The 24,470-nt window shown below is 39.3% G+C and overlaps 1 protein-coding gene across 2 annotated transcripts in view; it reads left to right on the top strand.

Annotated features, from left to right (window-relative positions):
* HSPH1 (heat shock protein family H (Hsp110) member 1) overlaps nt 1-17,473 on the top strand; it is a 46,316-nt gene extending 28,843 nt beyond the window's left edge. Inside the window, exons 5-19 of one of the 2 annotated variants that reach the window (XM_045844726.1) lie at nt 177-299; nt 2,006-2,105; nt 3,329-3,462; nt 3,898-4,142; nt 4,733-4,961; nt 5,927-6,033; nt 6,286-6,419; nt 8,470-8,678; nt 10,184-10,315; nt 12,768-12,905; nt 13,670-13,795; nt 15,122-15,229; nt 15,324-15,443; nt 15,660-15,821; nt 16,597-17,473. In XM_045844726.1, coding sequence (XP_045700682.1) covers nt 177-299; nt 2,006-2,105; nt 3,329-3,462; nt 3,898-4,142; nt 4,733-4,961; nt 5,927-6,033; nt 6,286-6,419; nt 8,470-8,678; nt 10,184-10,315; nt 12,768-12,905; nt 13,670-13,795; nt 15,122-15,229; nt 15,324-15,443; nt 15,660-15,821; nt 16,597-16,803 — 2,274 coding nt within the window. In that variant the 3' untranslated portion in view covers nt 16,804-17,473. The remainder of the gene's footprint in view (nt 1-176; nt 300-2,005; nt 2,106-3,328; nt 3,463-3,897; nt 4,143-4,732; nt 4,962-5,926; nt 6,034-6,285; nt 6,420-8,469; nt 8,679-10,183; nt 10,316-12,767; nt 12,906-13,669; nt 13,796-15,121; nt 15,230-15,323; nt 15,444-15,659; nt 15,822-16,596) is intronic. The other variant, XM_045844727.1, reaches the window with a different exon arrangement.
* Nucleotides 17,474-24,470: the final 6,997 nt, after the last annotated feature.

Below are 24,470 nucleotides of genomic sequence, written 5' to 3'. Positions count from 1 at the left end.
TCTCTAGGAAAGCTGTTTCTTTGCTTCCCTTCCCTTTCCTCCTTTCCTTTTCTCCTTTTTTCCTAAACAGCTATGACAGTAGAGACTTTCTGGAAGAGAATATGTAATAATTGGGAGGAAATATTGGCAGGTAGCTCTAACTGCCACTGATTAAAACATTTTGTTTCTGTAAATAGGTAATGTACATGGATGAAGAACACCTGTTTAGTGTGGAACAGATAACAGCCATGCTGTTAACTAAGTTAAAGGAAACTGCTGAAAACAACCTCAAGAAACCAGTAACAGATTGTGTTATTTCAGTAAGTAGAATTCAGCAAGGCAATGTGTTTTAATTTGTCTGCTTTGCGTTACTTTCAAGTGTCCAATGTGTGAAAGCTGTTCTATTACTAGGGATCAAAACTATATGGGACTGTGTTAACATAGGAGTATTTCAGAGGAGGTTCAAGTGGAAGTTTGCAGAGGTTCTTGAGATGCAAATCAAAATCTATGGGTCTTTTTGAAAATACAGACTGATTATTCGAATAGGAGATATTCTAATGGTTCCCATACTGTTAAATAACTTGTGTACATAGACAGGAGCTTTTCTGAATTCCACCCCTGAAGTTGAGAAGCAGTGCGTTAGAAGTTTTAAAATACAACCTACCAGTATTAACAAAACCTAGATTTTCAGCCCTAGCCAGTCTACTACCTCCAAAGGACAGTTGTTAGGTTATCAAGGAGTTTTTGAAATGGATAAAAGCCACCTTTTATTTGGACACCAAAAAAGGAAGTTCTGAATTCTGTTCTCTCAAGTGTCTAGGGTAACTTCTTGATCTGCTCGGCCCCAGGACGTACCTACACACCACAGTCTTTCATTACAGCCTGGGTAGGTGGCCTGCTGGACTAGTCAGAGTCTGTATGCCAGTGTGTACTAGGATATGGAAGAACAGAGACAGGGCTGAAATTTCTCCTCTCGCCTTTGTAAGCTAGAATGTGACCTACCACAGGGATATCTGCCTGTTGCTAAGAGTAATTACTTTACTCTCTGATAAAACAAATCAAGTTATAAATCAGTGGTCCTATTCCTTTTTTTAAAAAAGGTCCTTTTTTCTTTAATTTGATGAAAAAACTGATGAAAACAGTGTTCTGATTTGAAAGGTGAGCCAGAGACTCATGCTGGTTCTAGCCTCTGTCTCTTTCTGAAGCATCTACAATTACTTTGGAGGGAATGTGTGAAGTCCACTATAGTGAGCTTTCCCCTAGGTACTTTCTAATTAAATGCTACTATGAATGTATTGTTAGATGCTTTTCTAGAGGAGTATCCTAGTTAAGACACTGTCCTAAATGTGATTGAAATATTTTAGTTTGGAGCACCAGTCACTCAACACCATGAGAAACTCCATCTCCTTGAGCTGTTTTGCTCTTCTTTCTGTTAGGAAAATCAACAAGCTTTGCAAAGAAAAAAGTTCTTGTAATCTTAACATGTCTACTGAATTAGAAGATACTGCATCATCTAGTAATGCTTGAGCTCAAAAAGTAGCAAAACTAAAGGGCAGTAGCATATGCTTGAATTAGCACTGTGTTTAAGTTTTTGTAGTCTTTAACAGCTATAGTTACATTTAATGTTAAATGTTGATTTAGCATTATAACTTCCAAATATCAATAGAAATGTAAGACATTTGGAAATGGTATTTTATCCACTTAATTTTAAAGCTTTCTGATAGATTTGAAAACCTCAATATGCCTTATGAAAACTGGTTTGTTTTTATTTTGAATTAAAATTTGGTTATAATAAAGACTACTTTGTAGATACTGTAAGTTTAGAGTAATCTTTTCAAAAGTAAGTTAACTGTCCTTAATGTTAAGGAACTTGCTAGGAACAAAGCCTAAAGTTTTATTTCTGTTTTATAACTTAGCTAGGAACCTATTTAGCTGGAATGTTAGGAATTTATTACAAGTGGTTATAAGGAATTTGTATGTATTTTGTTTCTTTAGGTATGTTAAAATTCTTTGTCTTTCTCTGTAGGTCCCCTCTTTCTTCACAGATGCTGAGAGACGATCTGTATTAGATGCTGCGCAAATTGTTGGCCTAAACTGCTTAAGACTCATGAATGACATGACAGCTGGTAAGCAAAAATTTGTGTGACTGTACTATAAAAGCTAGAGCTAAAACACATAAGGAGCAATTACTGAACACTATCACATTGATACAGAAATACTATTTAAAAACATGTTAGGTTTGAGAACAAAAATTCCAGCTTTTCATATGCGTACATTTAATGAGAAATTGCACTTTGTCAGATTTATGAATGTGTTTACATTAGAAAATTCTTTTATGTATACCGTGTGGGGGAGTAGGTTTACAGTTGTATGTGCAAAATGGTTTGTTGTTGTGCTACTGTATTTTGCCTACAGACAACTGTAAACGTACTTTTACCCTACCCTGTATGTATTTTACTTTTTTGAATTATGTGTGTTGGATTTAGTTTTTTAAAATTTTTTATGTTCTTACAGTTAAGACAAATTTTCCCAAAATCTTAAGATTCTGGGTTTCACAACTATCTTGACTACAATTACTGATGTAGTTAAAAAAATTCTCTCCTCTTATAATTTGCAGATATATGTAGTTAGGCATTGATCATTCATCTCTGTCTAATACTAAACTGTATCATTTTTCAGGCATTGGGTTAGAGGCAGATATAATGTTGAGCAAAGCAGTCACTGTTACCTCCTCCTAGAGCTTTTATGAGTTTATTATGATTTCAGATGACCAAAAACTCAGTTACAGTTTAGTGTCAGGCAAAATAAATTAGGCTTTTAAACATATTTCTAATGGATTCTAAGTTTTAAAGTTTCAATAAAGCCATGCTCTTGGGTATACATGTTTAGAAATACAGTGGTTTCAAAGTTCAGAAAGAGCTAACAGACTCTTTAAGAGAGATCAGTTATTTGTCTTGGATCTAAAAATAATTGGTAGGAACTGCAATTCCTGTAGTTGTATATTAAATTCTTAATTTTTTTGGATGAGCAGTCTCCTGGCAGGTCGTGATTAAAATGTGAGTATTGCGTAGTGAGTCGGATAGCTGTTTGTGATGACATGTCATTGTGTGTCTTCTCCGTTGTGTGTGTCCATACATCGGAAAATGATAGAGCACTCTGCTAAAGTCAGAAAGGGGGGAAAAGTAATCGATGCCAAGAAAACTAGTGTGATACAGGGTGTAAAAACAGTGTGTTCAGCTTTAGTTGTTTGAAGTATAGTCAGGTTTCCTGCATGTATACTTATATTACAACAATGAAATTCCTGAGAAAATGTGACACAAAGAATTGAAACTCACTTATTTTTTTGTAGTTGCTTTGAATTACGGAATTTATAAGCAGGATCTCCCAAGCCTGGATGAGAAACCTCGGATAGTGGTTTTCGTTGATATGGGACACTCAGCTTTTCAGGTGTCTGCCTGTGCCTTTAACAAGGGAAAATTGAAGGTAAAGTCATAAATTGGAATTAAGGGACCAAAATCTATTAAGTGTGTTTTATCTGTCATTACTTTAAGCTACTGAACTTCTTGACTGTGGTCTCCTTGGTAATGACAGAGTGCTGGGTCATGGTGTGAACAAGGAACTATTCTCTAAGGCTGATCTTTATAAAGATGATGTTTTGGCATACTCTATATTCTTGCTTAGGCAAGAAAAGCTTTTTCAGATCATCTTTATGTAATCATTAAAAGTCAAAACTACCTTAAGAATTTAGTATTTCATTTGGATTTTGTAGTTACATTTCTCCTGACTTGGATTTCATGTTTATTTTAGGTAAAAGTCTTGAGCTTGTTAGTCTTCAATTGTTTGAGTAGTCATGTTTAAGATGGTAGTAAAAAATGTGATTGAAAATAACCAGATTATTTGTTGTTTTAACCAAATTAGGTACTGGGAACAGCTTTTGATCCTTTCTTAGGAGGAAAAAATTTTGATGAAAAGTTAGTAGACCATTTTTGTGCAGAATTTAAAACTAAGTACAAGTTGGATGCAAAATCCAAAATTCGAGCTCTTCTTCGTCTATATCAAGAGTGTGAGAAGTTGAAAAAGCTAATGAGCTCAAACAGCACGGACCTGCCACTGAGCATTGAGTGCTTCATGAATGACCAGGACGTGTCAGGAAAGATGAACAGGTACGTCCTGAATTCTGTCAGAGCAAATAGGAAGAGCTTCTGGCAGGGGTGCTGTGTGTCTTAGGCCCACAGTTGTGTGCGACCTGCCGGGAAGACCATGAGCACCCTTAGAATGAGGCACACTTCTGCTAAGAGGGTATTTAGAAAGAGCTTTGCTAAGCACCCTCATGCTGAATCCATCTTTTGGGCCTTTTTTTTTTCCTACTTTTTGGTACTTCTGGGTTAGTAACTGGTGCTTTACCAAATAATGCATTTCCAGAAATATTTTGAAATCAATGGAAATTTTTTAAAAAGTAACAAGAATTGGGTCACATAAAACATAAGAGTAAAATGTCAGTCTTAATGTAAAAGTGATTCGGTGATAACTGATTTTCTCCCCCACCTCCTCCACTTGTTTTGTAAATTTATATTTTAAAAAGTTACAAATTACAATACAGTTAAACTTGGCCCATGTGGAATCCAGGGTGTCTGATAAAAAAATTTACCCAAAAGAAATACATTGGGTTGATAAGATTTATTGTTTTAAAACAAGATATTGATCTTTAGGTAACTTTTCTAAAAATTTATAAGTGTTCCTCTTGCTTACCAAGGGCACAGTTTGAAGAACTCTGTGCTGAACTTCTGCAAAGGATAGAATTTCCTCTTTATTCACTGATGGAACAAACACAGCTTAAAGTAGAAGATGTGAGTGCTGTTGAGATAGTTGGAGGTGCTACACGAATTCCAGCTGTGAAAGAAAAAATTCTCAGATTCTTTGGAAAAGATGTTAGCACAACGCTCAATGCAGATGAAGCAGTTGCCAGGGGCTGCGCACTGCAGGTATGCTTCCTGAGCCTTCCTCCCCCTGCAGGCATACCAGAAACTTCTTCCACCTCATTACATGGTGCTGGCTTCAGGTGGTAAGAAAGCCCTGAGCCTGATTAGATACCCCAGGGGAGGTACTTTCAAGGTAGTCCAAAAGGCTGTAGGGAGAGGAGGATCTTTAAACCTGGACAGTCCAGGAAATTCAAGATTAAAGGAGCTATGGAGCTAGTGTTGCTCAAACTGGGAATGAGGGAGTGGCATGATTCTGGGGTGTGGCAGAAATCAGCTGTCACACATGAATTAGCTTTGTGGGGGTGACAGTTGTTGCAGGGCACATAGGTGGGACTTGGAATGACAATCTGGTATAATACAGAATTGATGTGGGGGAGAGTTTGCAGGGTTAAGGGTATATTTGTTCACTGGTTTTAGGAAAGACTGCTCCCCCTCCAAATTGATTTTAATCTGTTTTTATCAAGTAAGAAGGCAGCTCAGGCCTGATGTTCCACAAAGGAAAAACACCAAATCTAGATGTTACTGATAAAAAGGAGAATTAGTTTCAGTTTATATTTAGGACAATGTCAAATAAATTAAGTAGTTTTAACTAAAATTTCAGGTTAACATGCTTGAGTTTTGATCTGGTTAGTACAAAGCAAGAGATTCTGTGGATAAAGGTATTTAGAAGGACTACCCTTTAAAAGATGAAAATGGAAGAACATACAGATACTTCTTATTCCTGATTATCTGTTGTTTCATCCTGTCCCATCATGCAGTTTTTGTTTTTTATTTTCTTTGACAACAGAGTATGCCTCCTTCTCTCTAATTCCCAGAAACCTGGGAAGTTTTTATAGTTGATGTGTCCTATAAGCAATTTTGAATTTGAATTTAAACCTACCCATTCCATTTGAATTGAGTTTTATGTTAAAAGGTGAGTGAATTATTTATGTGCTCATGATAATTTCTCCTGTCTTTCTTTTTTGAAGTGTGCAATCCTGTCTCCAGCATTTAAAGTTAGAGAGTTTTCTGTCACGGATGCAGTTTCTTTTCCAATATCTCTTGTGTGGAGCCACGATTCAGAAGACACTGAAGGGTATGTATCAGAAAAGAACTTCCAGATAATGTGTTTTTCTATAAGGAAGAAAGTCACAGATGACTTGAATGGTAGTGTGTCTGATTAATCTAGCTGGGACTTTTCAAAAACCAAACCTTTAAAAGTATTTATCTCATTTTGGTGTTATAAATGGTGTGATAGACTTGATAAAGGTTTTGTAATGTGCCTGTTCTGTTCATGTAGCACAATAAGCTTCAGTACTTGATATACTGACCACCCTTCCTTTCTTAGTGTTCACGAGGTGTTCAGTCGGAACCACGCTGCCCCCTTCTCCAAAGTTCTCACCTTCTTGAGAAGCGGACCTTTTGAGCTGGAAGCTTTCTATTCTGATCCTCAAGGAGTTCCATATCCAGAAGCAAAAATAGGTAAAAGCAATTAAGTATGTTTATTCTTAAAGACTTAGTGTACAAACTTGAAACTGACTTTTGGCAGTGTTGAGGGGAACATAATTCTGAGTGAAGGCATTTTCAATTTAGGATAATGGTGATGGAGAAATCTTTATTGATCAATCAACTGGCCTACAGTGATGAAATGGAATTGCTAGTTCTGCTGTTACTTCTAAGGATCTATATTTAGGAACATTTTGATATAATTCATATTCTGATATTATATGTATATTTAAGGAATTACCATTTACTTTTAACATTAACCATTCCTCTAGGTGAAACTACTTTACAGAGTGTTACTTTCAGCTTTTAAAACCTGACTTAGAAACCATTGAGCTACTTCTCAAATGCACCTTTGTATTTTAAAAAACATTACATCAATTTTGGTACATTCTTCTTTGAGAAGCTTGACACTGTCCATCTAGTTTGACACAGTAACTCTAGAAATCTGTGGTACAGCCTCAGGCATCTCTCTCAGCAGCCGTGTTCTTTCCCGGGCTGTGAGTAGAACTTGCCAATATTGCCAGGTCTCTTCAGGACTCACCCTTGCCTGTAGCCTTTCATAATGAAATTGTGGAAGCAGTCTAACCTGGCCCTGGCCAATTGTATGTTTTTCTTACTACTTTACGTTGTAAAAGTCCTGACAGTTTTTTTTCTTTCTTTTTTTTTTTGCTTTTGTTTTTTGTTTTTATGAACCTGTTGGGGAGAAATTGTTGAAGATAGACTGAAATTGTGACTTAAGATTCTATGCATAACTTCCCATTGTGCAGAGTATAAAATCAAGCTTTTTAGCATGGTACCAAATTTTTCATATTATCACCCAAACTGAAAAAGCTTGCACATACTTAAAGAAATCCCTCCACCCCACTCTCTCTGTCTGTCTCTCCACCACATAGTAAATGCTGTTCTTTAAATGGGTCTTAATGGCAGTTACTTCCCAAACTAGTGAAATGATGGTTACTGAAGGTATATTCCAACATCTCTCACTGTCCTGGGAATTACATTCTTGGTGGAGATGGTCACTGACACTTAGTGTCTGGTTCCATAGTTCTTCATGCTCACTGTAAACACCAGCCCAATCCACAGAAGCATGGAAGGTTAAGTAGCTTGCACCTGGTCACAGACTGGGTCAGAGTCAGCATCCATCTCTTCCTTAGTCATGCTCTGGGACTACTCTGTTGTACATAACAATGTCCAGCTTTGATGAAGGTTTTAGCTCACCTCACCTATTTAAAACCTAGGAAACTATTTTGGTTATTCAGTCAGAAAAAATGATATTACCTGAAAGACCGTGTAGGATTAAAATGCAGCACAGCCTGATAACCATCAGCCCTTCACTTGCTAATGGTTTTTCACCCTAGTCTAGATTGTGCTCACCCACCTAGAGAAGTAGGGTGAGCGGTCATCGGTGTCTTACACATGGTGGTGGTGGTTTTAAATAAAAGTGTTAAATAAAAATGGTCACAAGTGTATCCTTGGCCTTTGGACACTTCATGGCATATTAAGGTTAATCACAAATATTAAAATTATAGTGGAGACTTGCCTATGTTCAGAGATTGTGCTTATAATATACATTAAAAGACTTACCATATCTTGCTGTGTATAACGTGCACTATTTTGCCCAAATTTCTGAGGGAAAAGGAGGATGTGCATTATACATGAGTACTAATTTGTATTTATATAAATGTTTTTAATTCTTTTATTTATGCTTATGCATTAAAAGTGTAACTCTAGAAAGTAATAATGGTACCCATATGCAAAATACCCTGGAATACAATAATTGGTTTTGTTTCTAAGTATAAACAAATAAAAAGTTGAACTAAAAATTTAGAACAAAAGATTTTTTTCCTGAAAGTTTGGGCCAAAACGTGGGTGCACGTTATACATGGCACAGTATGGTAAGTCTAATTCAGTTGGTAGAGAAAAGGAGATTTAGGAATAACAGTACTTTCAAACTTAGTTCTTAGCCTTTGTCATCTTTACAGAGATGTAGATTCAGTTCTAAAATTGTCGATTTATTTTTGTTCAGGCCGCTTCATAGTTCAGAATGTTTCTGCGCAGAAAGATGGAGAAAAATCGAGAGTGAAAGTGAAAGTACGAGTCAACACCCATGGCATTTTCACCATTTCCACGGCGTCTATGGTGGAGAAAGTGCCTGCTGAGGACAGAGAGCTGCCTTCTGTCGAAGCAGACATGGAGTGTCAGAGCCAGAGGCCACCAGAAAACCCAGACACTGAGGTAGGTCTGAGGATGAGCCTTTTACGTTTGAATACATAGTTGACTTAATCCTAAACTGTAAGAGAAGGGTAGGGAAGAGATAAAATAGGTTTTGCTTAATTTTGATTAGAATTTTAGGTAATGATGATAATTAACAGTTGCTCTATAATGTTAATAGACAGCGTATGGTTTGATAAATTGTGATTAATCTGTGGAGCTTCATTTGAACTGGCATTTGACAATTTCATTGGAATAGGTAAAGTTTCTTTGAATTATTTTTCTTAAAGACAGACCACATATTGAGAAGTAAAATGTTGACTGATAGTTAAGAAAAAAAAGACTACTATAAAAAATGTTTGGTGGAATATATAACAGATATCAAAGCTAATCTGGTTTTTTGTTTTTGTTTTTTTTTGTTTTTGTTTTTGTTTTTTTGAATGTCAAAACTGGCTTTGGTATTTGCTTTTATTTTTATGGTTTGTTGTATGAGGAAAGAAGAAAAGTGACTTTCTAGAGCAGAAAAGGTTGTTACTGCTCATGTTCTTAATTTAGACCACCTTTAGCATGAGTGCTAGTATTATGTGGTCAACAGAGGAAACTTTAAGAAGCCTTACTTCTGGGTAACAATAAGGAATAGCTTAAATAAAGAGGCAGTCAGTATAGTGTTTAAGATGTGAGAATAGTAATCAGAGACCTCTGTTTCTAGAACTGTAAGGAACATTAATATCTGAGCCTTAGTGTTCTCATCTAGACAGACTTCAGTATAATGAGCAAAATGACCAGGGCCATGGGCTTTCTCATTTGGCTGCAGACACCATTGTTCTAATGCCTGTTGTGTCAGTCTGTTAGGACCTTCTGGACATATCAGGAGTGCCTGGCTTCTGAACACTTCAGTGTCTACTTTAGAGTCTGAAGCTCTGACAGAAAACGATGAGAGGCTTCAGGATGGGCAGGAAGGATCGCGGTCACTGTCAAGTAGCATATAATCTTCATGCTGAGGTCTTTTGGGTATAACTACTTGGACCACAAGCAGTGGGGAGAGGGGTCTGTGTGTCAGCTGTTATGATGAGCCCTGAACAACCGGTGGTTGGCTCTTTATGGAACCATTCAGCTCACTGAAATGGAGATGCATCCACATTCATGGTGACTCTTGGTGACATTAGGTTTCAGAAGCTCGTTTCTGGGGTAGGCCTGGAGCAAACCTGTTTCCTTTGCTTTCAGGAGTCACTATCTATGCAAGGCGAGGTGGAAGTTTTTTAAAGGAAAGTTATTGTCGTTCACATCAGTCAAAGCACCTACTATTTGTGTTATTTAACTATATTAACTGCTGTCACTCAAATAATTTTTTATAGATTTAGATTTCTAACAGGTTTTTAGATTGTGTTCATTTTGCTATTATCTAGTGTTTTACCCTCACCTGTTAAGATTTCAGTAATTGAGCGTACTATCTCTGGTGTCCTGTAACCTTTACATTTATCCAAGTACACCTGCTTTCTACATCCTTTGTGCCTGGGCTTTCATTTCAGAAAAATGTCCAGCAAGACAGCAGTGAAGCTGGAACACAGCCCCAGGTACAAACTGATGGTCAACAGACCTCACAGTCTGCCCCTTCACCTGAACTTACCTCAGAAGAGAACAAAACCCCAGATGCTGACAAAGTGAGTGATGCTTCTAGTTCATTCCATGGACAATGTTGCAACATGTGATCATTAATGATATCATTAAATCTGCAGTTTCAAGAGCAAGCACCAAGTTGTCTTACTCAGTTTATGTAGGGTTTTTTATTTTCCTCTTGATTTTTCTGTGCTTTTCAACTAATACCAGTTGAAGGTACTCAAGCCCAACTAAAGGAACTGAGTATCCTGCGTTAGACCTGAAGGCTTCTCTTGGTTAACTGTCACTGCAGGCAGCAGGAGGCACATAGACTTGGTTGCCTTCTCTAGTGCCAGAGGTGCCTGCTGATGTGAGGAGCAGAAATAGATACAGCCCAGGGCTGTGTGATTAGTTGCCACTTGAACTAGTCTAATGATAAATACACGGGCTACAGGAGTCTGGAACTTTCTTCTCCTCTCACATCACCTGTCAAATTTGAATAAATTAATTAGGATGATCTGGAAATCACCAGACTGCATTTCAAAGTAATTGTTCTTTTGCCCTGCTTCCATAGTATATGTTGGAAGCTAAATTAAATCGTTGTGTTATGTCCCTTTAAAAATGTTGGTTTCTAATTAAACCTTTAAAATTTATAGTTGGATGAATGTTAGGAAGTTTCTCTTGTCTCTCCAGATCATTCTGTGCTTTGCAAAAGTTCATTCCTTTGGCAAGTTGCATATAAATTAATAACCTTCCATTAGTAGTTTGGTTTTCTCATTGTGAGGGTAGAATTCTTTACTCTAGATGTTTTACAGTTGGTGGACGTTTCCAGTTTCTAATGCCCCCGTGTCCTGGTTCCTTCTGTGGGGGTCCTGGTTCTGGTCTCTAAAAGCCTTCCTGCTAGAGTTAGTGGTGCCAGTGGAGCAGCACTGCTTCCTTCATAGTAACAGCTCCTTGATTTCAGCATCACTCCCCTCACTTACACTTAACTGAGCATTAACTGACGGTGCCTATAACGTCAGTATCTGTCTGGAACGTGCCATTGGTAGCACCTCACGCTCTTAGCTGTAGGGGAAGCACCAGCATCAGGTTTTTTAGAACGTTCTCATACACCCCCACAGAGGGCTCCTTGTCCACACCACATCAGATGCCTTGTGGTGACACATTGGTTTTGTCAGGAGTTGGTATAATGTTGTACAGATAGTTTTATCCCGACTTAACTACCACACACAGACTGTCATCCATTTGTTTCCCAAATATCTGTTGCTCTCTGGTGTTTTTGCTAAGTGTAGATGTGATCAGATCCATTTGTCTTTCTTGTGGTTCATGCCTCTGGAGCGTGGACAATGTATTGGAGTGTTCTCCTGTGCACCAGAGGGAGGAAGACACAGGGAGTGCAGGCATGTGGACTGGGTCATTGCTAGTGACGCAGCTTATAGCTGTTGAGAGACATGGGATTTCTGAGGAGCACTGAACTAGAAGTCTGGGAAACAAGAGTTCTCGTCCCACCTCTGTCTTTGTAATTTTAGGCAAATCACTGAACCTTTTTAAGTCCCAGGTTTTTTTCTCTGAAGTGTCCAGGATGTTAACATTCTTTATAGCTGCCCCAAAATGAATCATTGGTAGTGCTTGCTGTGACCTGTGGGCTGATCTCTTCCTACTTTACCAAACCAGCTAGCCAGGGTGCATGTGATACACCCCCTGGTTATCTTCTTCTCTGTTTCCCACATTGTGTTCTTCATTGCCTGTATGAGTGGGAACCTGCAGAAATGGAAATAAATAGAAAAGGCTTGGAAAATTAAAGGCTGTGGGAGATGCTTGCTTCTTTAATCCTATATTTACATACTTTGAAAAACCCACTATAAATTGTCATCATTCACTGCATCGTTATATTTGCTATTTTAAGACTTTTATGAGAAGTGAAAAGAGTCAGGCGGATAGTAGAAATAAAGACATACACACATGTGTGACCTCCAAATTCAGTAAGACATGTTGAGAGGCACTTGTCAATACAGTGCTAATTGTAATTAAAGCAAGTTTAATGCCAGTACAGAAGGGCTTAGGCATATATTACAGAGATAGGTTGACCCTGACATGTCTAGTGTTACAGGTTGGTCTGTCTGCAGTTATTGTCAATTTCTAGACTATACTATAAAGATATAAAGATGCAGCAATTTAATATTTTTGACTCTTCAGAGTCACAATCATTGTTCATAGGGATGAGAACGTAAAGACCAATGGAGAAAAGCTTTAGCAGGAGAGATTAAATTTAAGTTCATTGTGAAAACAGAAATGTCCTAGTGAATTCTCAAATGGGAGAGTGGCATGCTTACATGTCATTATAGCCCTGGTTTAAAATGGGTGGGTGGGAATCAGATGACCTTATACCGTCTTCCACCGTCATAGTTGTGGGGATTTTATATTTGCCTGTGTCATCAGCAAGTATGATAGAAGAGTTTTGTTTTTCAAGGATTATTTAAGAATTTTTATTTTATTTATTTTTACCGTTTTCCTAAGGCAAATGAAAAGAAAGTTGACCAGCCTCCAGAAGCTAAAAAACCCAAAATCAAGGTGGTGAATGTGGAGCTGCCTGTGGAGGCTAACTTGGTGTGGCAACTGGGGAGAGACCTGCTTAACATGTACATCGAAACAGAGGTAGGTACTTCCAATACACATTTTGGAATGTGTGTAGTTGTTTGGCCCTGTTACCCATATTTCTAATAGATAAATGGCTGTGATCCTTTTCAATATCCCAAGTTTTATATAGTTTTACAGATAGGATGAAGCCAAAATCAGTGGCTTCTCAGTTTAATTTTTTAACCAGTTTTGTTTATATTTTTTCATCCTTGTGAAAAACGAGATGGGTACTGCTCTGATTGGTATAAACGTGATTGTTCAAGACCTTGTGAAGAAATTGGATGCCCATGTTTTCTAGCACAGAACACGGCACAATCGATATTTCAGGCTACCCTGAATATTTTTCTGTTAAAACATTGTGCTTTTCCGTAGTCTAGAGTATGTGAAATAACTAAGATTCAGTTTTTCTGTACTCAGATGGGAACACTGTGTTTATAAATTCAACATTAAATATATAAGTGGATATAAGTAATTTATCCTTGATTTTCAGATTTGGCAGAGTGGCCGACCACTGTCCATTTACCAATATCAAATCTCAGTATGAGACAAACATATCACTATATAAAGGAAAACAATATAAACACGTGGACTTTTTTCCTTAGCATTAATTTTCAAATGAGAAAGTTATATAATTTTTTATATAATGTTAGAAAAGGAAGAACTTTATAGGGTTTGTTGTAAAAGTTGTATGAGTATAAATAAGTACTATTAACACTAATTTTTTGGTACAATTTATTACAGAAAACAAAAGTTTGGAATTAATCTTTTCTGTTCCCTCACAGGGTAAGATGATAATGCAGGATAAGTTGGAGAAGGAAAGAAATGATGCTAAAAATGCAGTGGAGGAGTATGTGTATGAGTTCCGGGACAAGCTGTGTGGACCATATGAAAAATTCATCTGTGAGCAGGTGTGTTTAGAGCCTGGTTTCTATTCAGATAAAAAGAGTTTAATATCAAATTCAACATTTGAACCTCTAACTAGATTACGTAATGAGCTTTTCCAAAGCAAAACAACTTGAAATAGAAATTGTATAAACAATGTCATAGGGAGAGGCTCACAGTGATGTGCAGATGTGTTCTGTTCTAGTTTATACCAGTGACTCCTCAGTTTTTACCATCCAGAGGAAAGAAATCTCAAGTCTATGACAGTCACAGTTATAGGGGCTAAAAAGATAAATAAAAGAAAATCTTTGCTTTCAGAGACCTCAAAAACTTTTTTTTATGACTTGGTTGCTCTTATTATGTATTCCCCAAAACTAGTTCATCTAGTCATTCTAAAATTTATCAGCCCCTGTTCTCTTTAGCCCTTGTCTAAGTTCCCAAAGTCAGTAGACTTCTGAGTAAATCCCAGAAGCACAACTGTGAAAGATGGGACTTAGGGCAAAATTGGCTAGAGAGAGATCTAGGATAGTTGAAGAATTAATTCTGAAGTTAAAGGAATTTAAACTTGGTCTGTTTTAGTCCTGAGATCCTTGTGATACATTTCAATTCTCGGCTCTGCCTTGAAATTTCTTAGATGGGTTATTATGGCGATTCTTGAAGTAGTGATAACCCCAACCGGGCTAGACCTCCTAAGGCTAGAGTAGCAGTATATAGTTTATGTGAATTGGGTAGGAATGAGTTTTTCATGTGTTCAGTGCCTGAATCATTTCCCTTTGAGTGAGTACCTAGTAGTTGTGGAAGTGAATAGAACCTAATTGTTTTGAAGAGTACAAAGGTAATTCCTCTTCCATGCCCACATTTCAATGTGGAAATTGTCCATAATTGGACTTACAAGATACAATAATTGTAAGTAAGAGTGATCTACCAAAATTCCCAAATGTCCCAGTATGAAGCATAGAGAAGCCAAAGAAAAGCTGAGCATCCCTATGTGAAATACTAGAGGGGCTGATCGTGGAGTGCATTCATTGCTCCTTGGTTCTTTTTAGTGAAGACAATCCAGTTGATCTGAGTGCTTTCCTAGAAATAAGAGCAAATAACTTGGTATTTAACATTAAAAAATTTATTTTATGAGATTCTAGAGAGGAAAGGTGGGGGTGGGGCAAGAGAGGAAGAGAAAGAAATACCGATTTAACTTATTTATGCGTTCATATTGGTTGCTGCTTATATGTGCCTTGACCAGGTCCTGCAGCCTTGCTGTATCCAGATGATGCTCTAACCAATGGACCAGGGCAGTGCTTAACATTTCTTCTGACTCACTTTCCATCGTGTTGGTTGTCATGTTTCATATATAGGACCATCAAAATTTTTTGAGACTGCTCACAGAGACTGAGGACTGGCTGTATGAGGAAGGAGAGGACCAAGCAAAACAAGCCTATGTGGACAAATTGGAAGAATTAATGGTAGGCCCTTCTTTCACCTCTGAAAGTAGTGCCTGTGTTTTAGACTACAGACTTAAAAATATGATTATGACAAATACTAACTTACTTGTTTTAGAAAATTGGCACTCCAATTAAAGTTCGATTTCAAGAAGCTGAGGAACGGCCAAAAATGTTTGAAGAACTAGGACAGAGGCTACAGCACTATGCCAAGATAGCAGCTGACTTCAGAAATAATGTAAGTCTTCGTACATCTAGAGGAGGTTACAGGAGGTTTTGATCAGCTAATATTTAAGCTGAGGAACCTTTGTTGGGAACAGATGTTCTTAAACGAGAAATTTGGTTTTGGTATTTGAGGCCAGAGGTAGATTTGAGCTTCGTAGAAAATTTTGTCTAGTTAGTTGTCACTGTTAAATACCTTAATGTACAGAATGACAACACTTTTTCCATTCAGGATGAGAAATACAACCATATTGATGAGTCTGAAATGAAGAAGGTCGAGAAGTCTGTGAATGAAGTGATGGAGTGGATGAATAACATCATGAATGCCCAGGCTACAAAGAGTCTTGATCAGGATCCAGTTGTACGTTCTCAGGAAATTAAAGCAAAAATAAAGGTGAGTGTTGTCTGTTCATTGTTGTGTTTTCTTAGGGACTCAAGTTATAATCGCTTCAACCCTGAACATGGCCATTTTTCTTATAAATCTTTTACCTCGTCCTGACTGAAACTAGATTTCATGGTTTATTTTTGATAACACAAAATTTAGAAGTATATGGGTTTCTGTTAAATTTCCATTTTATTTATTCATTCAGCTCAGCAAATGTATTCGTTGAGCCCCTACTATGTGCCATTGTACCAGGTGCTAAACTTCCAGTACAAAGAAAGTCCCTGCCCTGTGGAAGTCACCTGCTAGAGTGAGGAAGACTTGACAGTAAACACGTGTAGCAGTAAATCTGACAGCTTATAAAGTGCTGATGGTACAAATAGAGCCAGAAGGGTTTAGGAGAATTTAGACAGTGGAGAAAAGACCTTGCCCAGTGTGTGAGGCTTGAAGGAAGTTGGGGAAAACCTGAGGAACTGCTTTCTGTCTGAAAGAATATTCAGACACAGTGAAAGTTAAGGAAACGGGAGGCGTTGAAATCGGTGGGCTGCAATGAAGTTCAGATCTTTGGCTTTTCTTATCTTTGGGCTAGATATCATAGGTGAATATTCACTTATCCCTCAGGCTTCAGACAGTAGTATTGAGCAAGTGTAATGAATAAATGGGATTCTTTGAGACTTGTATAATTGAACTTGTAGAAAAGGACTGGTTCAAGTATGTAGGAAAATAATAGAAAATGACCTGGGTAGATCTGAGTCGGTCTGATGACTGAATTTGTTTTCCTTTCTAGGAGTTGAATAACACCTGTGAACCTGTTGTAACACAGCCCAAACCAAAAATTGAATCACCAAAACTGGAAAGAACTACAAATGGCCCAAATACTGATAAAAAAGATGATTTAGATCAAGGCAAAAATAATTTCGGTGCTGAACCTTCACATCAGAATGGTGAATGTTACCCCAATGAGAAGAATTCCATTAACATGGACTTGGACTAGATAACGTTAAATTGGCTTTGTCCTTCAATTAATAATTTTTTTGCCATAGTATGTGACTCTATGTAACATACTGAGACTATTTATATTTTCTTTTTTAAGGATGTTTAGAACTTTGTGTAGTATGTGGAAGAAGAAAAAGCTTAAGTCTGTAGTCTTTATGATCCTAAAAGGGAAAATTGCCTTGGTAACTTTCAGATTCCTGTGGAATTGTGAATTCATACTAAGCTTCTGTGCAGTATTAACCATTTGCATCAGTGAAGATGAAATTGGCTTGTCTTTTGAAGAAGCTAAAACAAACTGTACTGCTTGTTCAAGAGGGCTGTGGGTAAAATTTGTTCCTGCCAAGGTAGTTTTCTTGCATCTTGCTCTCCATTTCGGCATGTGTGTGTGGATGTTTATAAACAAGACAGTCGGATTTCACAAGGGCTTTCTAAAATTCTGTCCAATAGAAGATGATTTTTTGCTTTGATAATAAAATTTATTGAGTAATGCAAATGCTAGTGAAATGTGTTTAGCAGCATGCAGAACAAATCTTTCAGATATCTCTCATTACACAGTGCACTGTCGTGAAGATGTCAAGCGGAAGAAATGTGGGTTCTTTGTGTTACTGGTGTTGTGAAGCCTTTTATGAGCTTTAAAATAAAGTTCATCTTATGGTGTCATTTCTAAATGGTTTTGTCACTGACTTAAATATGGGATGGGGAGAGTGCTGTAAACCTACTGAAAAAATGAAGTCACTTTGGAAAACCAGTTACTTTTTTTCTGCTCCTATATATGAGGGGGGACTTCCCCCAAAAATGGAATCTATAAAAAATGATGTATTCTTATCCTGTCTAAACTTCAGTCACTTTCAAAGTACTATCTATTTGATGCAATACACCTATTGAGACTTTTTTCCACTGCTCAAAACAGTTTTTGAACTCAATTTTGATGCCTTTTTAGTGCTGCTGCCATTTTTTATTTCACCTCTTCCACATCTGCAAATGTTTCCCTTTGAGGACTTTTTTCATCCAGGGAAACAAAAGAAAGTTGCTCTGGGCAGTGCCAGGTGAATAGGGAAGATGGAACATGGAGATCCTGCTGTTTTGGTCCAAAACTGCTGAACACTGAACGTTCAATGGGCAGGTGTGCTCATAAACCACCCATCACGAAATGGACAAACAATGGCATTGCAAAGAGTCTTAAAAAAAAATTCACCAAAGCCAAACACAGCCTTTCATAACATTGCCAGCTGGTACCCTGAGACAGATGTGTTTCTAACATTCACCTAGCAGGGGATGCTTATACTACAAGGGGCCTACCTTGTCGGAGATAATTGTATTTTAGGGGGGTCACCGCCTTGTGTGTTATTTTCTAAACTAAAATGACTTTCTCCTGATAGGAAGCATATATGGATTACATTTAAAGTTTTAAGAATACAAATGAATATAGTTTATAATCCATCACCCAGAAAAAAGTATTGACTCCTGATACATAGTCCTTCAAGCCTTCTAATGATGGGTGTGTGTCAGTGTGGGCATTACATTACAGTGTTGTGTAGACTTTTTTAACAGTATTCCAGGCAAGTAAGTGAAAGAATACAGGGATGGCCAAAGTAGGTTTACAGTTTGTATGAAAAAAGCCAGATTATGATTAATACAGTAGCTTTATTGACTACCTATTTTTGCCCACCCTGTATAATCAGGTGTTCAAGCCTCACAGCTGTGCTGAGTTACATCAAATTAAGGACAGTATTTTTAACCAATCCCAGTGATTTAGGTGTTGACCAAGTTTTTGCTATTCTAAGTCATACTGCAATAAACCTTATCTGGTTGTTTCCTAAGGAGGAAATTGAGGTGGTGTTGGGGCTCAATTGAGGAAAAGACAATAGTGGGGATAACAAGTATCCACACTGCCCACTAAGATGCAAATAGTTTGGGCTCAAGTGGAGGCCAACTTTCCCTCACCAAGGGGTGGCTAATGTTTTTAACTTACCAGTTTACATTACTGTCTCCTATTTAGTTACCATGTACCAGGTATTTCACATGATTTAATACCTAGAAAAACCCATGTACACGGAAAGTATCAATTGGGAACAAACATGGAGATCACATGGAGGGTTTTCAGCAGTGGGGGGTAGGAGGAAGACTAGGGGAAAAGGTACAGAGAATAGCATAAATGGTAGGTACAAAATAGACGGGGAAGTTAAGAACAGTATGGGAAATGGAGAAGTCAAAGAACTTACGTGTATGACCCATGGGCATGAACTAAGGGGGGAGGGATACTGTTGGGAGGGGGATAAAGGGGAGAAAAAAGTGGGACAGCTGTAATGGCATAAATCAGTAAAATACACTTGAACAAAAGAGCATTCAAATGTTAACGCCCACAGCAAGCAGCCATTCAGCACTCAGTGATGTCTTCATTTGTGTGTCAGATGTTTTCAGTTTGTTCATGTCTTGGTCTTTTATGAACTGAATATTTTATTTTCATTTGTTGATTTTTATATAAAATGTTAAGGATCTTAACCATTTGTCAATACTCAAAAACATTTGTCCCACTTTGTAATTTAACTTACCATTTAGAAACCCTGAATTACGTAATTTGTCTCTTACAGTTTTTCTTATGCTCTCTAATGGCGCACTAATACATACTCAGTGGATGGTTCTGTACCTGTTGAGAGGTGAGGATAAGTTAGGTTTCTGTGTACAGTTGGGAACCTCACACAAAATTTTTTTTTCAATATGAATGAGAAAGTAATTTTTTCTACGCCAAAATAGTACCTGATGATAGTGGGGGTAATACCAATCTGGCCTAAACCACTTTATTTTTATTAAAGGTTAGAAATATTTGATAGCCTTACTTTCCTGTAAAGATGAAATGGTATTTCAAAAAGTGGCTCAGCTGACTATAGTTTGCAGACCTCAGAATTGCATTTTTGGATGTAGGACTAAAAACATTGACTATTTTATAATATTGGTTTACGTAATTGTGAGCTATATCGACTAATTTGGATGAATGTTCTGACAAAGGATTGAATTTTATATTAACTTTCACATAAATTGTCACTTGATGGCCCTGGCTAGTGTGGCTCAGTGGGTTGAGTGAGTGCCAGCCTGCAAACCAAAAGGTCACCAGTTTGATTCCCAATCAGGGCACATGTCTGGGTTGTGGGCCAGGTCCCCAGTAGGGGGCGTGTGAGAGGCAACCAATCAATATATCTCTCACACATTGATGTTTCTCTTCCTCCCTTCCCCTCTCTCTAAAAGTAAATAAAATCTATTTAAAAATTGTTGCTTTATGACAATACTTCTAAATGTCTAGTCATTTTAGTTAACAATGAACAGAATCAAACCTTGAATCTAGTTCATGATCATTAGTTATATCTGATGACTTTCTTGGGTTAAAATCCCTACTGCTTCCCTGATTTTTTTTTTGTCTTTGATGTTATCAAACATTACTTTCGGAAAGGTCAAAGCATAAGCTTCAGCTGCTGTTGTCAGTGACCCATTTTTATCAGCAGCATCAAGATAATTTTTGAACATTCTACTTGTCAGTGTATATCCATCCAGGTTTCTCTCCCGCCTGTGATAATTTGTTGTGGATGAATATCTCATGATATAATCAGCACAAGACAATATCATGCTTTTGTGGGGAGATTGAATCTTCATATTTAGAGAGCACTTCCATTTCTCAGTGTTCAGTTTGGTGGGTTAAGCTCTCCTAGTGGGCAGGGACATAAAGCTGTGCTGCTGCCGTGGCAAAGGTGTCACGGTTCTCTCTTGGGGATACAGCTTTGCTGGCCTTGGATGCTTCCTAAAGGACCTCCAGTTAAAATGAGCTGGAAGCTGTGTTTGCTTGTGGTTGGTAAATATAAGCATGTGTGACATAATTTGAAAGCTCTAGTCTAGGTTAATTAGCTTTTCCATCCACTGATGGTTTTACTTTCTCAGAAGTAAAATAGTATAGTGTGGTCCCCTTATTCTTACTCTACCTCAGGACAGGTGGCAGATTTGGGGGGGAGAAAAAGATTGGTTTCACATCTTAGGGTCCAGAATGTGCTGCCCCCACCCCCACCCCAAGCACTATGGTTTTCAGGCAGATCAACTTGTCTGAACCTCCATCTTGTCCAAGACTAGATAACATGACCTTGGCTGACTTCTGTGGGTCCCACTGGGACAAGGTTTCTCGACCTCAGCACTATTGACATTTTGTGTGGGGGTGATGGTGGGGGTGCTGCCTCTGCCTGTCTGGCTGCTACTTCCTAGGTGCCCTTATTGTGACGACCAAAAATGATACCTGCACCTTGAAAAACCTTGCTCTAGGGAAAGTGACTTTGAACCTGAAAAGTATACAGGAAGGAAGAGAAGTAAATGCTTTAATGCCTTTCAGTGATCCTGCACATGCTCAGTGCTCTCACTCAGGTTTCATAGTAATCCTTAGGATATTACTCCCTGCTCTACAAGTGGAAAAATGGGGTGAAAGTCTGACCAAGTTCAAAGGTCAAATCAGAGCATGAATCTGACAGACTCCAAAGCCTCTCCTCTCTCTTTTAGCAGAGTGGTAAAAGTTGGCATGCACTGACTAAGGTGTAAAAAAAACTTGTCATCACTGAAAATTCTGTGAGAGGACTCACAGAATTTATTCTCTGAAAAAATCTATTCTCTGAAATTATTCATAAAACTCAGCCCTCAGGTGATGAGTGTGGACAAATGAGTCACATGCAGAGCCCCACGGAGGACTGGTTGCCCTCATGACCCCCCAAGGCACCCTGAATTACGCGCACCCTCTTCTTAGTGTCAGCCTCACCTGCACACATGGGAGGACAAGGCTCAAGTGTGTTGTGGTGTTTATATAGCCTAAGTGCTTGTTGTTTCCTACTTGCGACCCTCCTGAAGATCTCAGTTGCCACCGAGAACTAACTATATGTCAGCTAGAGTTTGTTAGCCCACAGTGAATTTCAAATCCCATTCCTCACAGAAACTAAAGTTACATGACACAAAGACCTCTGGGAGAGCAGAGTTGGAGACAGAAGTCCACAGGCAGCCATTCCAGGTTTCGGTTTGCTTCACAGTGGCTGGGGGCCTTCACAGGAGGGTGGGACCAGCCCTCGACTGGGGTGCACACAGATCGAGTCCCTGATAAGTGATTTGTTTCCTACACAGGCTAATAACAACACGTTGTTTCAAGAGGAGAGGATGGGATGGCATAGCAATTTTGTCAACTGAGCATAGCAGTCACTCAGGCTAAGGCAGTTCTCCTGCTGTTGCCTGGGGAGCTCTGGGCTTGTTAGGGAGAGAGGGGCCCTGCTGACGGTAATGAGCCCCTTCTCAGAAGCACAGAGGTGCAGCCCTCAGGAGCAGGGCTGTGACTTCCGGTGGGGAAGGAGTGATCCTCAGGGAGTCACTGGGCACCCCATAACCTGTTTCCCTGGCCATAGCAGCACCCCCCAACATTCTACCCTCAAATGTACAAATGTGTACACACAACACACAGCTGATCTCATGCCATGTGTACTACATGTACACACATGCACACTTCCCCACACATACCACCCAGTCTCACCTCCCACCCCTCATCGGTCACCTCCTCCTGCCCAGGCCTCCCTCTCCCCAGGAATCCCAGCCAAACCTCCTGAAAGCTTCCTGTTAGCTTCCAGGGGAACTCCCTGTATGTCATTGTAATAAAGCATACCTTTCTCATGACCTGTTGGTAGTTTGCTCTCCCACTAGACCAGGGGTGTCAAATTCATTTTCACCAGGGGCCACGTCAGCCTCACAGTTGCCTTCAAGGGGCCTAATGTAATTTTAGGACTGTATAAATGTAACTACTCCTTGACTAAGGGCAAGGAGATCTACATTTGGCCCTTTGAAGGAAACCAAGAGGCTGATGTGGCCCCCAGTGAGAGTGAGTTTGACACCCCTGCACTAGACTGTGTGCTACTTGAGGACAGGAATGCTTTCTTAATCCTGTTTGTGTTTCCAGGGCTTTGCACAGAGCCTGACACATAAAGGAAATGTTAACTAAATGAACAGGTGAAGTAATTAATGGATAGGCACTGGCCAGATCCCATTTTCTTGAGAGGAAAACCTTAGTGTCTATTTGTCTGCTGTGGCTGCTGTAAGAATAACAACACATTGGGTGGCTTAACACAGAAATTCATTGTCTCACAGACCTGGAGGCCACAAGCCTGAAATTAAGGCGTTGGCAGGGTCACTCTCTCTCTGTGGCCTCCAGGATCCTTCCTGCCTCATCCCAGCTTCCGGTGGCTCCAGGTACCCCGTGGCTTGTGGCCACGTCTTACCTGTTCTTCATACCCCTTTACTTCTATGTGCCCTGACACCTCTTTCTGTCTCTGTCTTACCAGGACACTGGATGGCATTTAGGGCCCACCTGAGAATCCAGGTGATCTTACCTCATGGTCCTGAACTTAGCACATCTGCACTTCCTACTCAGGTCACATTCACAGGTTCCAGGGATTAGAACTTGGTCTCTTTGAGGGCATTCCCAGCCCACTATCAGACTCTATGGGGGGGCAAGAAAAAATACTGCCTACATCTTCCTTGCAATGTTGCTTTGCTGTTGTTTAGGAAAACTAAACCAGTAATTAAAAAAATTTAAGCCTTTGTTCTGATGACAGTAAAGATGCACACAAATGACATCTTTCTTTTGGAGAGTCTCCATGACAACAGGGAGAAGTGAAAGGGGAGCCACGTTTCAGGATGGGGAAGATGTCCTAAGTCAAAGCAGCCTAATTATTTCAGACAAGCATCTAAACCACCAAATGTCCTAGTTGGGGTCTGGAGACCGAGAAGAGGGGAGGGCAGGCCCAGATTTAACCTGAGCTCAGAAAGGGCAGGGGTGGTATGAGGGATGGCTGGTGGATGACGTTAGGGAGGCGCCCTGGTATAGTCGAGCCTACTACTAGCCTTCCAATATGACAGACTAGCCTCCAGGGTCTAGAATAATATTCTTGCCTCATCCTGAATCTCAGAGGGACCTGGCAAAGCTTCCAGAAGCTGTAGCCAGCCTCTCCTGAGCACCTGGAATGGAGAAGAGACCCCAGTCCCTGCTTATTGGATCCCTACCTTTTACCAAAGCATCTCAAAGAGGCAAACAAATTGTACTGTGAGGGCTAGCTCGGCAGAGCTACTCCGAGTCACCCCACACAGGAAGAGAGGAGACAGTCTTGTTCCTGCAGCACCACTGATTAGAGACCAGGTGGGGTCTTGACTAGATTTCCTTACTCACATCTGGGTCACTCACTCCAAGCTTGGCAGCCTCCTGGTGGTATGAATTGGGTAGGGAGGGGGAAGGCTCTGTCCATGCTCAGAACCTGTAGTAACCCAGCTCAGCTCACTGGAGCTTTTGGAGGGACTACCTGGCAACTCAGCTAACAATAAAATGGTACCTTGGCTCCATTTGCCATTGTTTCTTGTTCCTTGTCTCCCTCTGAGATCTCACCCAGGAGAAGGGGTTATTGCCAAGACAGATTCAGACTCTCCTGCGGCCCCTGCTCCAAACCTCATCCAGTCCCACCCTTCTTGCCACCTTCCCACCCACACTCTCCTCACAGTAGCCAGCGAGGCCTCATGCTGTCCTTTAGGTATGAAGGGAAAGAGGGCAGGTTCAGGACCCCAGAGACGTCAGTCCCAGACTTAGCTCTGCCACCTTCTTGCTAATACATCTGA

Source organism: Phyllostomus hastatus, unplaced genomic scaffold (genome assembly GCF_019186645.2).
Source record: "Phyllostomus hastatus isolate PE091 unplaced genomic scaffold, TTU_PhHast_1.1 phas_contig_41, whole genome shotgun sequence".
Lineage (NCBI taxonomy): Eukaryota > Metazoa > Chordata > Mammalia > Chiroptera > Phyllostomidae > Phyllostomus > Phyllostomus hastatus.
This window is presented reverse-complemented; position numbering and strand designations above follow the sequence as displayed.